Source organism: Callithrix jacchus, chromosome 1 (assembly GCF_049354715.1).
Source record: "Callithrix jacchus isolate 240 chromosome 1, calJac240_pri, whole genome shotgun sequence".
Taxonomy (NCBI): domain Eukaryota; kingdom Metazoa; phylum Chordata; class Mammalia; order Primates; family Cebidae; genus Callithrix; species Callithrix jacchus.
This window is the reverse complement of record NC_133502.1, coordinates 175,958,395-175,971,527: the sequence shown is the minus strand read 5'-3', so window position 1 is coordinate 175,971,527 and position 13,133 is coordinate 175,958,395. Positions and strand designations below refer to the sequence as shown.

The window sequence follows — 13,133 nt, the reverse complement described above, 5'->3', positions numbered from 1 at the left end:
AATTTCCAAAGCTGTCAGAAAAGCAACAGAAATATAGCTATTAAACAACTAAGTAGTCAGCAAAGCAAAAAGAACAGTTTCCTGGCCTGGAAATACAAACAAGATCCCAATAGGAAATTAGTAATACATTTCATCTCACACATTTCAAAAGGGAAAGCAATTTATATGTTTTGCTGAACACCTTCCCTTTCTCTCGTTTTGGGTTTGGTAGACAAAACAAAACAAGCCTGTGGTAGCTGGTGGCAGATTCTGAGCAGAATCTACTTAGCTTGCGCTGGGGTTTGCGGAGTCTAAAATAGCTGGAAAGAATCCATCCAGCTTCTTCCTTTCTCCTACTCTTCTTCCTCCCCTCCCACCTCCACCAACTATCTCCCACCCTCTGTCTTAGCTAGGACTATGAAGACATCGATTCCTTAGTGTCTCCATTTCTAGGCTCCCTGGAATGAATCTGCCGTAATGGTCTGCTTGCCCCTTTTCAGGAACAAATCTAAAATGTGTAACTCAGGAAAATTATAAAAAACGACTACCTCTCAATCACCTGAAGTCACCAGACTGCCACTTCTGCTATAAAGTTGAGAAGTTTTCTGTTATAAAAGAAGAACCACCTCTAGAAAGGGGAAATATTAGTCCTAAATCCCAGGGGACAGGGGAAGCTATTACTGAGAAAACAGGGATGAAAAGGGGAGAAAATTCTAACCAAGGTGCAAGTACATATCGTTTTCTTCCCAGCCTCATGGAAGAAAGTTTGGAAATTGTTAACGTTCAAACACTTACTTCCATCCTCTATTTTTATGTTACAGGAAACAAGTCCAAGTCTCCAGATGCAATGAGTCATAGTGGGCCTGTCTCCAAACATGTTTACTTGGAGCCTCCAGAGAAATGAGTAACTCAAGTAGAATTTATTCTGAAAATGCTGATTTGTTGCCTTATGCTTATTATGTACAACCAGTAGAGCCATCAACTTTGGGTTATGCTGTCATGGCTTGGGACTCAGAGCACCAGGGCCACAACTGAGTGGCCAGTGAGTCTGCTGGGCGGGCCAAGCTCATGGCCCATGCCTGTTTGGCAGAACTGAGCTCAGACACCATAGGAACTTCAGCCCTATTGCTGGATTTTGCCAGCAATATGAGCTGAACAGGGATTAGAGGAATCAATAAAAATACTATTAATTCCATCATTTCTCAAATTTCAAGAGATGGTAATACAGCAGCTAGCTATTGCCGGCTAAATCAACAAGGAAAATTATTTCAGCCTTTTAGCTTAACTTACAAGCTTTTATGCCTAAAGCAAATTTCTCAGATAATTCACTACCTATAATTCTTCTACATCGTTTATGACTAAAGGATGGCAGAAAGTTTCCCTTATTTTATAGACTACCTGAGGAAAAGAACCATATTTCAGGAGTCAAGAATTCTTTGGGAATTAATCCATCTACTACTGAAATAGAAGGAGAGAGGAAGAGGGAACTACATACAATGCTTAGGAAAAATTCCCAAAAAGTGGGTCTAAATCTAGAATTACAAAGCAAGTCCATGACAAGACTTGGTTTAAGGGTCATGGAAGTCTAATGAGGCTGAAGCACAGCTTGCCATGCTGGAGCATTTACAAAGGCCCAGGATACGTGTAAAGTGGGAGCGGATCATGGAAGGCTTAAAGGCAGGAGAAGATTCCTCTCCTTCTTGGAACACAATGGTGACGATATCATTTCCAATGTGGCGTTTCCTTTCCACCTGTAGTAAGCATAAATAACACCACTGAGAAAGATTCTCAAACACGGCACATTCACAGAGTTAAAAAACATAATCCAATACAACAAACCACAGTCACTATGACAGAGCCCTGAACTTCAGACATCTTAGACTTCAGCCTCCCATGTTTTGCCAGCCTAGGCCCGTGCTCTCCAACCTATCTCCTCTGTTCCTGTCTCAGTGACCAAGCTCTGGGGTGGGTGAGGAGTGTCTTAGATAGAGATTTTTTCCAAGCCTGGCACAGCCCAGGTAGACATTCAGTGTTAACTTCCTTCAGTGACCTGAAAACAATACTTGTCAACCATCACGCAGGACCCAACTTATGCTATGTCTTGGATAGTCTCATTTTGACAAGACACAAGGCACACTTAGAGACGTCACAGAGAAAAGTATCTATATAAAATAGTCTCTCAAGAGTCCATGTTAGATAGGAGAATGTGTAAATCAAAGATACTTAAAAAAAAAAGAGAGAGAAAAAAAAGAGTATGAAACCACACTCGTGCTCATACAAATACCTATACATGTTTACACAAAAACATGCATGCACATTATTATCTCTCATCCCTTATTTCTCTAAGCTGACAGCACCAGTAAGAACAGCTCTTCTTAAGATTTTTTGAAAGTTCCAAAACAGACTGCCAAAAGCATCCCTAAACTGGTGGGTGCAGTTCGGCTCATATGTTAACTGACATAGCCTCTAATTCTATGGAATCATGATGGTGCCCTCTTCACATTCACATCACTAGATGGTTGTATGTTCACATGTACCTGCTGCTTGTTCTCTTTGGAATATGGCAACATGGTGGAAACATGAAACATGATCTCATGCCCTTGGTACACAGTATAAACTGAATGTATCCCTGTGGTATCATCTGCAAAATATAAACATGCATTTAGTGAACACAGAGAATTCCAGAGCCATAAGGAAAGTGTTTTCATTTGCAGACCTGGAAAATACAGTACACAAGACATTCTCAAAGATCAGTCTGGATTATCCACCTGCACGGAAGCAAGCAACAACCCTCCACTTGATGCAACCCCCAACATGGAAAGGCCTCTTCCTCTTCCCCTAAGTTCATTTGCTATCTGATTCATTCCTTGCCTCAGAATGGAGGAGGTCATAAGAAGTCCAGGGTAAAGAAGAGAGTATTGCACTTCCTTGCCCTACAGTTGCGGTGGTCGGTACAGAATTAAATTAACACAAGATAACACAATTATGTCCATAAACCAAAAGGAAGTGGCATCTGTGACAGAACTGTATTGTGATAAAAAGTACAGGCTTTACAATTAGGCCGACTTGGATTCAAGCTGTCATTGGCTATGTGGCTTTTGACAAGTTACTTCTCTCTAAGCCTTAGTTCCTTAATTTGAAAATAAGGATAAAAATCACATGTAACTCCTAGGGATATTGGGGAGACTCAATGAGACTATATTTGCAAAATGCTTAGCAGAATGCCTGGTTGTATCAAGGGCTCAGTGGATGGTGGTTATGACCTAATGGAGAGGCTGGGGGTTGTCAGTGAGGGTATGAGTGTCAGGCATTGAAGAATTCACCATGTGCACTTTATGTGTGTTCCGTGAAGCTGGAGCCTGACAACTGGAGCTTCATCCCTGCATCTGTCAGTTAAGGTACACTTAGCTCTTCCAAATTCAGAATCTGTGATGCTGTGGTGGGAAGATGAGGCTCGCAGGGGGTGAGGGTACCTGGACTTGAAGCCTATCACTATTAGGCCAAAAGAGCCTCACATTCCCTGCCTGACTTACCTCAAGGACCAACTGTGAAGATCAAATAAAGCAAAAAAAAAAAAAAAAAAAAAAACAGAAACAAAGGGAAAAGCTAGCAACGCTACACAAAAATGAGATGGTGAAAGTGCTTCCAAACCTAAGCTTGTAAGCTTGTAATCTCACCTACCTTCCCCCACGCAGGCCCCCATCCCCCGAATGCTTCCTTTCAGGTGTTTCCAATATCACTGCTGGTGCCACTCTCACCCAGCTACCCAGGCAGAAATCCTGAAGTGTCTTTGACTACTCTCTCCTCTTTCATCCTCCACTTGCCAATTCTACCATGTAAATGGCTCTTGAATTAGTCCCCCTGTCTCCCTTCCGACCCGTAGCCCTCTCCCAAGGCAACCCTATCTCTTGTTTGGACTGTTGCAACGGCCTTTGAGAGCAGGCTTCTCCTCTGCCTCCCCTGTCTGCTCAAAGGTACAGATCTAATCTCACCACTCCCCTACGTGAAACTCCTTATTGACAGAGAATAAAATCCAGACTTATTAATAAAACCTCAAACTCCCTGCAGGGTCATGCTCACTCTCCTACTCCAGGACATATTGCATCATTCTGAGTGCCTCATTCCCTCCAGCCATAAACAAATTTTCTTAGTTTCTAGGATACAACATGTTCTTTTCTACCTCAAGGACTTCACAGATGTTCTCTTTGCTTGGAATTCTCTTCTCCCCTTGAGACCTTCTAATTAACTCCTACTCACCCCTCCCTCTGGTCTCAAAAAATTTCAGGGAGGCCTTCCCTAATCTCCCAGGTTAGGCAAAATGCCCCATAGCACTCTGTACTTTTTCTTCTTGATTGCCCTCAGTACATAGTGCTAAACCATTTGATAATTATCTGCATAACATCTGTGCTGTCCCTTGTAGACTCCTAGAAAGGAGGACCCCATGTTGGTTTATCCACTTTGATATCCCCAGAGCCCAGCAGAGTCCTGGCACACAGATACTGTTGAGCCAGTAATATTCATAGGCAGACCAGGACTTCTGACACTGTCCAGGGCTGTAAGGGCTGATTTAGTTTTACGAAGCTCAATGGAAGTGCCAAACAGGTCCATGACTCCATGCTGAACAGGGTGTGATGCTCACCTCCCTCCAGTCGTCTCTTGTCCATCCCTTCCCCTATCTTAGGTATAAGTTCAGACACAGATCAGGCTGACTTACAAAAGTTACAGAAATTACAACAGAACAGATCAAGAGGCAGGCTTACTTTTGGTATCCAGACCGCCACGGTAGCCCGTCCAGCCCTTTAGAGTGATTGTGTCACCCAGTAGGTTTAAAAATTTTTGAAAAGCCTCGCTTCCAATTTCTGCAGGAAGAGGTAGAATATGAAGAAAGTATGGGCATCAACAAGTCCTGATTTTCTAACTATGCACCAGAATCACTGGAAAATTAACTAGGCTCTGCTGATATATGCATGGTATACAGCATGGGTAAGTCACATTTCCTTCTTGAGGACCATGAGGAAGTCCCACAATTTTCAGGATTCCAAGGGAAGGAAAACTATAGAAACAGATGAACCCAGTTTACTACTGCTGAACTGGGACCACAGGTGTTTAATATTGTAAAATGAAAATGTTATCTAATTATATTCAGAATAAGTAGGTATTTAACATGAAAAGTGCTAAATAATAGGAAGATGACATCATTTTATAATTCTCCCTCTCATAAAAATCACAGAAAAATCTTCCACTGCTCTTGAGGCCATGTAGAACCAAATTCTCCAAATCCCATATGCTCTTCTGTCTCTCCAGTGCCCAAAATGGTGACTGGGTACAAACGAGGTGGTCAATACATATTTGCCAAATGAACAAAGCAACAGCCCTACAAAAGTCACCCTGAAATTGTGTAAAACTGTCTCCTCGTATTAAAGACTCCAACTCAACAGAGAGTTCAGCTCCAACTGGTAAGAATGCAACAAGGCAGGACAGGGTCTCTGGCAGCAGAAAGTGGGAGGAGATCACTCACCATTGCTGAACATCTCATCGTCAGTGAGCTGCCCATCTTTGGCAAAAAGAATCCCAAACTTGAAATTCACAGAGCCCTTAGGATAACAAAAAGGGTTAGAGTTAACTTTATCATCAAAACATAAATAGTTCTGAGATGTGCTGTTTGTGACTTAGCACAATGGCAGTCACCAGGATGGACAGTCGGGAGATCCCTTCCTCCCATCCATCTGGGTTTTGACCAATGTTAACAACAATCATTCCTTCATTTTTACAGGCATTTATAGCTTGTGGTTGAGACTGTATGCTTTTATGAATTAGTTCATTTGTAATTTCATTATTAATGGCATCTTTAGGATAGCAGTTCTATTCTGCAGCAAAACAGAATTCCAACAAATGGCCATAGTAACATTGGCCTGGCACCATCTTCCAATCAACCCAAGAGCGACAGCCCAAATCCCAGTCAGAGAAGAAGAGTTTGTTATAGTTTAAAGCTTAACATAATCTCAGGCTGATATATTGTGGACTCTTTTAGAAATAGAAATGAAAATTACAGGCAATTTATACCAAGAGCTCATTTTTCCCAATTCCTAAAGATATTTAATCTGAAGAAGTCAAAAAACAGCTGTGCAAAAAAAAAAAAAAGCCCAAGTCAAGCAAGCAGTAGCTGGTACAAATGTGCAGTCTACCATCTCCAACTTTAAACTGAATTAATTCTGATCTGGTGGAAATGATAAATAGCAGCTTCCACAAGGAAAGGAGGAAGACAGAGGAACAGGGTCAGGGAGTGGTAAACAGGGCCTCAATTGTAATTTTTCTTTTTTTGAGACAGAGTTTTGCTCTTGTTGCCCAGGCTGGAGTGCAATGGTGTTATCTTGGCTTACCACAACCTCTGCCTCCTGGATTCAAGCAATTCTCCTGCCTCAGTCTCCTGAGTGGCTGGGATTACAGGCATGTGCCACCATGCCTGGTTAATTTTGTATTTTTAGTAGAGATGGGGGTTGGTCAGGTTGGTCTCAAACTCCCAACCTCAGGTGATCTGCCCACCTCGGCCTCCCGGAGTGCTGGGATTAAAGGCATGAGCCGCCATGCCCAGCTTTTAATGTTTTTTCTTAAATTGGGTAGTGTTTTATCATTATTATTATTATTATTTGACAGAGTCTCATTCTGTCACACATGCTGCAGTGCAGTGGCATGATCTTGGCTCACTGCAACCTCCACCTCTCTGGTTCAAGCAATAGTCCCCTGCCTCAGCCTCCTGAGTAGCTGGGATTACAGGCGCATGCCACCACATCCCACTGATTTTTTTATATTTTTAGTAAAGGTAGGGTTTCACCATGTTGGCCAGACTGGTATTGAACTCCTGACCTCAGGCAATATGCCTGCCTTGGAAATCCCAAAGTGCTGGGATTACAGGTGTGAGCCACCATGCCGTCAGTAGTGGTTTCATAGGTCGTTATGTTATTCTGTTTTTTTTTTTGTGCACCTGAGTATTTCATAATAAACACAAAATCTAATGTTGGAAGAGAATCAACCTACAAGGTTGGTTGACTCACCACTAGATGGAGAAATTCTTGGTGGTCAATTAAAGGTAGACAAGGGAAAAAGACATTTAAAGCACACTGGCCTGTGGGTCAGAGGTGGGAGATGAAGGCAAATGCCAGCATTCAGGATAGCTAGATTTGGGAGAATTAAGAATCTGAAAATCTAAGTTCTGAGGCTGTGCATCCAAACATTTTTTTGTCCACAACACACCTGAGATGCACACCCATCACTAACAGTAGTTTTCTACATAGAATTAGGAAGAGGGAGGACACTCCCAAACTGAGCCCTTCACCTGGACTCTTCCACAGTTTCAGGGATGGCCGGCTGTCTCTCATCATGCAGGTTTCAGCTCAAGTGTTAATTTCCAGAGTGACCTTTCCTGATCTCCCCATATAAAGCCATCCTCCTTCCTGCTGTTATTCTCCATCAGAGCACCTTGTTTATTCTCCTCGAAGCACTATTCACACTCTGTAAATCTTTTATTGAACTTGCATATTTGTCTGTTTCTACCACTAGAACCTGAGTCCTGTGCAGGGGAGATCATACACTGTTTCCTTTCCACTGAGTCCCCAGTGCTGACCACAGTACATTGGAAAAGATTAATAAATATTAATGACATAAGTGACCTTATGTATAATGAGAAAAAAAATAAACTTGGTCAAAAACAACTGATTTTTCAAACGATGTCTCCAAGTGATCACTGCTTCCTCACTAACTAGCTTTTGATAAATTTCTTGGAAGTTTTTCAAGGACCTCGATTCACTTTAGGGTTTTATAGTTTGTAACTTTTCTTTCTCTGTTTTGGAAGTGATGACAGTAAGCCCATGTCTCAAGGATCCCTTAAAAAGCACATAAAGTAATATCTGTTTTATCTATTGTCCTGATGTTATTAATAATTACTCTCAAAGGGTCCCAGTGTAAATGATAAATTATATGAATTTCTCCTGCTTCAGGTGGAGATTTAAGGAGAATTAAGAAAGACTGGTGCTCCACAGGCCTTGTTAAGTACTTGAACCTACTTATAGGGCCTCATTTAGGTAACATGGTGTCCAGGACTTCCCAAATGATGTCTATGACTAACAGTTTTCACCTATCTCCAGAAATCAAGGTATGGCTCATTGTAATGAGTTATTTCATATTTTAGAAGGGGATGGTTTGATCTTGGGCAACTGGACTGTAACAGATAACATTTTAACCAGACATTCAGAGCTCTCAAGGTCTCAAGGCCAGACCTGGGCCCCTGGAGGGAGGTGCTGCTAGAGGGAATCCACAGGCACTGGTTTTCTCAGGATATAAGTCCTGCTCAAACATTCGACTTACAGATTAGGTCACATCTGTCATTCCTGCTTGAATGAAATTTACATTTTTTAAGTTTTAAATTTTACAAGACAAAACTCAATGTGATTACAAACCAATGTGCAGTCACATTCTTGGAAATTAGTAGTATGCTATGAATGACAGTTCTTCTGAGAAAAGCAAAGTATGAGGGGAAAGTAAAGTCCCAATGATTCCAGAAGAATTTTTTGGAACTGAGAAATGATGGCCTTATACAAAATGAGACACCCCTGGTTCCTTGCCACTCCTATTTAGGCAACCCCTTCATATTTCTAGGGTTCCATGTGTTCCTACACATCTCTCCTCTCTCCATGTGTATTACAGCTTGGGATACTGTGTTCTCTCATGGGGGTACCTCTGTATGCGGCAAACAAAACATGCGTTTCAGGACACTGCCATCACTTTACCAACATGCTAACCTTTTGGGAGCCTCACTAGTATTGTTTGTGTTCCCTGCCCATCTTTGCAGCTAACAGTTTACCACTAGAATAGGCTGGAATTGGGAAAAATGCTCCCAATTGATCCAAGTAGAGAAGCAGTAGGATTAAATAGAATGCCTTGCCACACAGCTCTCAGACAAGCTCTGGAGGATCAGCGCCATTGCTCACACCTCAAGTTGTCATGACAAGTGACTACTATTGCCTCAAGCTAATATTTCCTCAGCAAGGAAATAAAATTGAGAAATAAAAAGATCAGCCACTTATTTTTCAAAACTTGGGAGTTTCAAAAAAAGCAGAGGAGGAAGCAATAAAGAGTTAACAGGCATTCTTTCAGGGGCTGGAAGTGGTGAAGTCGGGGCAGGGGGCACATTCACATTCCCCATTGGTACATTTTCTCTGTTTGTTTGTTACAACAGGCTTGTGCATGTACTCAGTGGGCACTCAATAAACATCTGTGGATTAATGAACAGAGTAATTTTGAGATATAAAAGCTATATATAATCCTAATTTTATGTGAAATATAACAAACATATATAACAAAATGTTAATAGCAATTGTCTCTATGACTACATGTGATTTTTTTCCTTTTATCTTTTGTGCATTTCTGTATTTTTCAAATTTTTACCAGAAATGTGACTATTCTTACTTTTTGCCTTTTACAAATTACATACGGACTCCATAATTCTCCTGCAACAAACATAAATCTAAGATGAACAAAATATGGATAAAAATGTAGCCAGGCATGGTTGTATGAGTCTGTAGTTCTAGCTACTCAGGAGGCTGAGGTGAGAGGATCACTTGAACCCAGGAGTTGGAGGTCTGGGGAACAAGCATCCCCAGCCCTGGGAACCCTAGACTCTTTCTGAGGAGATGGAAGAATAAGAAAGTCAGTGTAGTTAGTGTGATGACTGGAGAGGTAGTGGGGCCAGATTGTGCAGGCTCTCGCAGGCCAGGGTCAGGATCTGGGGCTTCCCTTTGAATGGGACAGGAAGCCTTTAGAGTTTTGAGCAGAGAGATGACCTGATTCCACATGTTTCAGAAGGACCATTGGCTAGTATCTGGAAACCAGATGAGAGGGTGAGAGAAGAACCCAGGAGAAGAGTTAGGAGACTCTGCAGAGCCCAGGCAAGAGAAGATGGGGTGGCATCCCCACACCAGAGTGGTTGTGGTAGAAGTGTTGAGAAGTGTTTGGATTAGGGATATTTTATGAAGAGGTGTCACCAGGATGTGCTGATAGGTTAGATATAGGAGAGAGAAAGACATGCATTAAGAATTTTTCCAAGTTTGGCCTGAGCAATGAGACAAAAGATATTGCTATTTACTGAGGCATAAGATACATAGACCATAATTTATTTACTCCATTGCCTATTGATAATATTTTCGATATTTTCCTATGTTAGTTATATATTTAGAAACTCAAATATATTGGGCCGGGTGCGGTGGCTCACGCCTGTAATCCCACCACTTTGGGAGGCCGAGGCAGGCAGAGCACAGGTCAAGAGATTGAGACCATCCTGACCAACGTGGTAAAGGCCTGTATCTACTAAAAATACAAAAACTAGCTGGGTGTAGTGTCACATGCCTGTAGTCCCAGCTATTCAGGAGGCTGAGCAAGAGAATAGCTTGAACCTGGGAGGTGGAGGTTACAGTGAGCTGAGATTGTGCCACTGCACTCCAGCCTGGCAACAGAGTGAGACTCTGTCTCAAAAAAAAAAAAAAGAAAATCCAATATATTTATATTTTTAATGGGGGCAACAGGGAATGGCAACATATAAATAAATTCAGCATTTTGTATATGAAGAGCATCCTAATAAAGCACAAACACCCTACTTTAATGAAAATTAAAACCTCATTACTCACCTTGATCATAAGCTTAACACATTAAATGTTTCCAGGAAGATTTAAGTAGTTTGATTGTTTTTATAGCTTTATAGCTAGATGTATAGAAAATTCTAAAATATACCTTAAAATTCATGCCAGTAAGGTCTTTCTGTGCAATGTGTCCCACTATGCAAATCTACATGGAGGTTTGGCCTAAAGCAAAGACTGGGTTTACAGTAAAAGGAGAAGTCTGTTTACAAACATGGAGGCAGAGCTGATCCGGGCAAATATCTCCATAGAATTACTCACCTCTTGTTCTTCAAGGACCAGCAAGTCCTGTCAAATAAAGTTTTAAAAGTTACATGCAGGCATAACAATAATCATTTCACTTTGACTTGCTGGGAAAGCCAAGCTTTGGTTTGCTCACACTGACATTTTGAAAATAATGTTAAAAGTTGGTTATAGGAGCTTTGTTTTTGGGGAAAGAATCAACAACTATGACAAAGGTGGGAGCCAAGAGTCTTGGATCTTTTTCCCCTATAAGACCATCTTGTAAGAGCAGCATGGAGCAGCAAATCTAAACAATCCTTTGAGTCCCTGCTGTCGCATCCTTAGCTGTGTTTGGGCTCAAGTCATTTAATCTATTTGGGTCTCTGCTTCCCTCTCCATGGTCCAAGGATAACATCTGTCTTAACCCCTGTAAAGATCACTGTGAGTATGTGTAGAAGACCTGGTACACAATAGAGATTTAATAAATCTTAAATTACTTTCCTTTTCATTCTGGGTCCCTCCATATAAAAGTTTGTAGACTCATTACAAGGCAGTCTCATCTTTTCTAGAACTTCTAAAAAAGTAGATTCTGGTTCATAAGTGGACACCAAAGCCAAGGCTCTGACAGGGACCCTGTGGCTGGGTGAAGGGGGAAGGAATGGCCCAGGTGAGCCATGGGGACAGTGCAGAGGCGCCAAGGGTCAGGATGGAGGCAGGGAGGCTGGAGGGACCCTCGCCCTCCTTCTGGCCCTAGAGTCTCTGGGGAAGATCTGTGTCAGCTGGAGACCAGGCAATTCTGAAAGAATTGTGAGAGGCACACAAACCTGGATTTTATTTAACAGAAAGCCTCTTTCATTCAGAACTCAGCCATCTTTATTATTTTATTCTTTCTTTTTCTTTAAGAGACAGGGTCTGGCTCTGTCCCCCAGGCTGGAGCACAGTGGTGCAACCTTGGCTCATTGCAGTCTTGACCTCCTGAGCTCAAGCAATCCTCCCACCTCAGCTTCCCAAGTAGCTGGGACCATGGGCATGTACCATCATACCCAGCTATTTTTTTGTATTATTTGTAGACACATATTATTTCCACTATGTTGCCCAGGCTGGTCTCCAATTCCTGGACTCAAATGGTCTTCCTGCCTCAGCCTCCCAAAGTGTTGGGATTACAAGTGCAAGCCACCATGCCTGGCTGAATTATTTCTGAATTCTGGGAAAAAATAAAATTATGTTACATATTTTTTACATTGGGACTTTATGTTTGCATGTCACTGTATATATCATTATAAAATGCTCTTTCCATGGTTTATTTTGATCTTTCTCAACATCTTGTGGTTTTTATTTTTTTTATTTTTTATTTTTATGGGTACATCAGTAGGTATAAATAAGTAAATAAATAAATAAATATATACAAATACCCTATTGATGTATACCTACTGATGTAAGTATATATATTTATACATATATATATATATTTATATATATTTATGGGGTATATATTTATTTATTTATTTATTTATGGGTGGGACAGTTTAATTGTTCCTGAATCACAGGTGGAGGAATTGGATTTCCAGTTAAGGTCATGTGGCCTGTGTCAGCTCTGAATCTCATGACTAGTCCTTTTAACACCCATGCCAGTGCTCCTTCCATGCTAACTGCAGTGAATAAGAAAAAGGTAACACCTCTCAGCTGCTCAATTGCCACTAGCCCTGCAAGCATTAGGACTGCAATGTTTTGCAACCAGTCCCTGGCCTGGTAATAGAGGCTGCTCCTCAGAGGGCTAGGGTGAAGGAATCATAGCCTTGCAATAGGAGTCCTGGCTGAGCTCAGGGCTACAGTCTCAACACTCAGCTGTAGAGTCAGGAGGAATGTCATAGGCTGTCAGGTTACATTTATGTTGCAGTTTCCTTATTTTGGATTACGTTTGTTCAGAAGCGAATGGTCATGTAATTTGCCCTGATTTGCCAATGTCCCACTTAACATGATTCAGATTTTTAAAATATTCTTGTTCCTGAATTTGTGCAGCTAAGTCCTCTTTTTGCTGGTTTCTGGTGTGTAATTTTAGCCCAGAAGGTATAATTCTGGCTAGTAATGGTGTTTCTTAATGCAGTCCTACTGGCATTGCTTTAGATGTTTGCATGATTCTAATCATTAGTTTGAGGCCGACAATGGTTTTTTTCATATATATGGGATATAGGAGAGTGATTTTACACATACTTTTTTTTAAAACCTAGAAATGTTTTAAAAATCAAA

General features: G+C 41.3%; 1 protein-coding gene across 19 annotated transcripts in view; it reads right to left on the bottom strand.

The window, feature by feature from the left end:
* Positions 1-13,133, bottom strand: part of GARNL3 (GTPase activating Rap/RanGAP domain like 3) — a 176,295-nt gene that overhangs the window by 55,880 nt on the left and 107,282 nt on the right. For all 19 annotated transcript variants that reach the window (XM_035257825.2, XM_078327466.1, XM_078327453.1 and 16 more), the window contains 5 exons: positions 10,926-10,952; positions 5,498-5,573; positions 4,740-4,838; positions 2,517-2,620; positions 1,622-1,730 (listed from right to left, as the gene is read on the bottom strand). In XM_035257825.2, the coding sequence (XP_035113716.1) occupies positions 1,622-1,730; positions 2,517-2,620; positions 4,740-4,838; positions 5,498-5,573; positions 10,926-10,952 (415 nt within the window). The remainder of the gene's footprint in view (positions 1-1,621; positions 1,731-2,516; positions 2,621-4,739; positions 4,839-5,497; positions 5,574-10,925; positions 10,953-13,133) is intronic.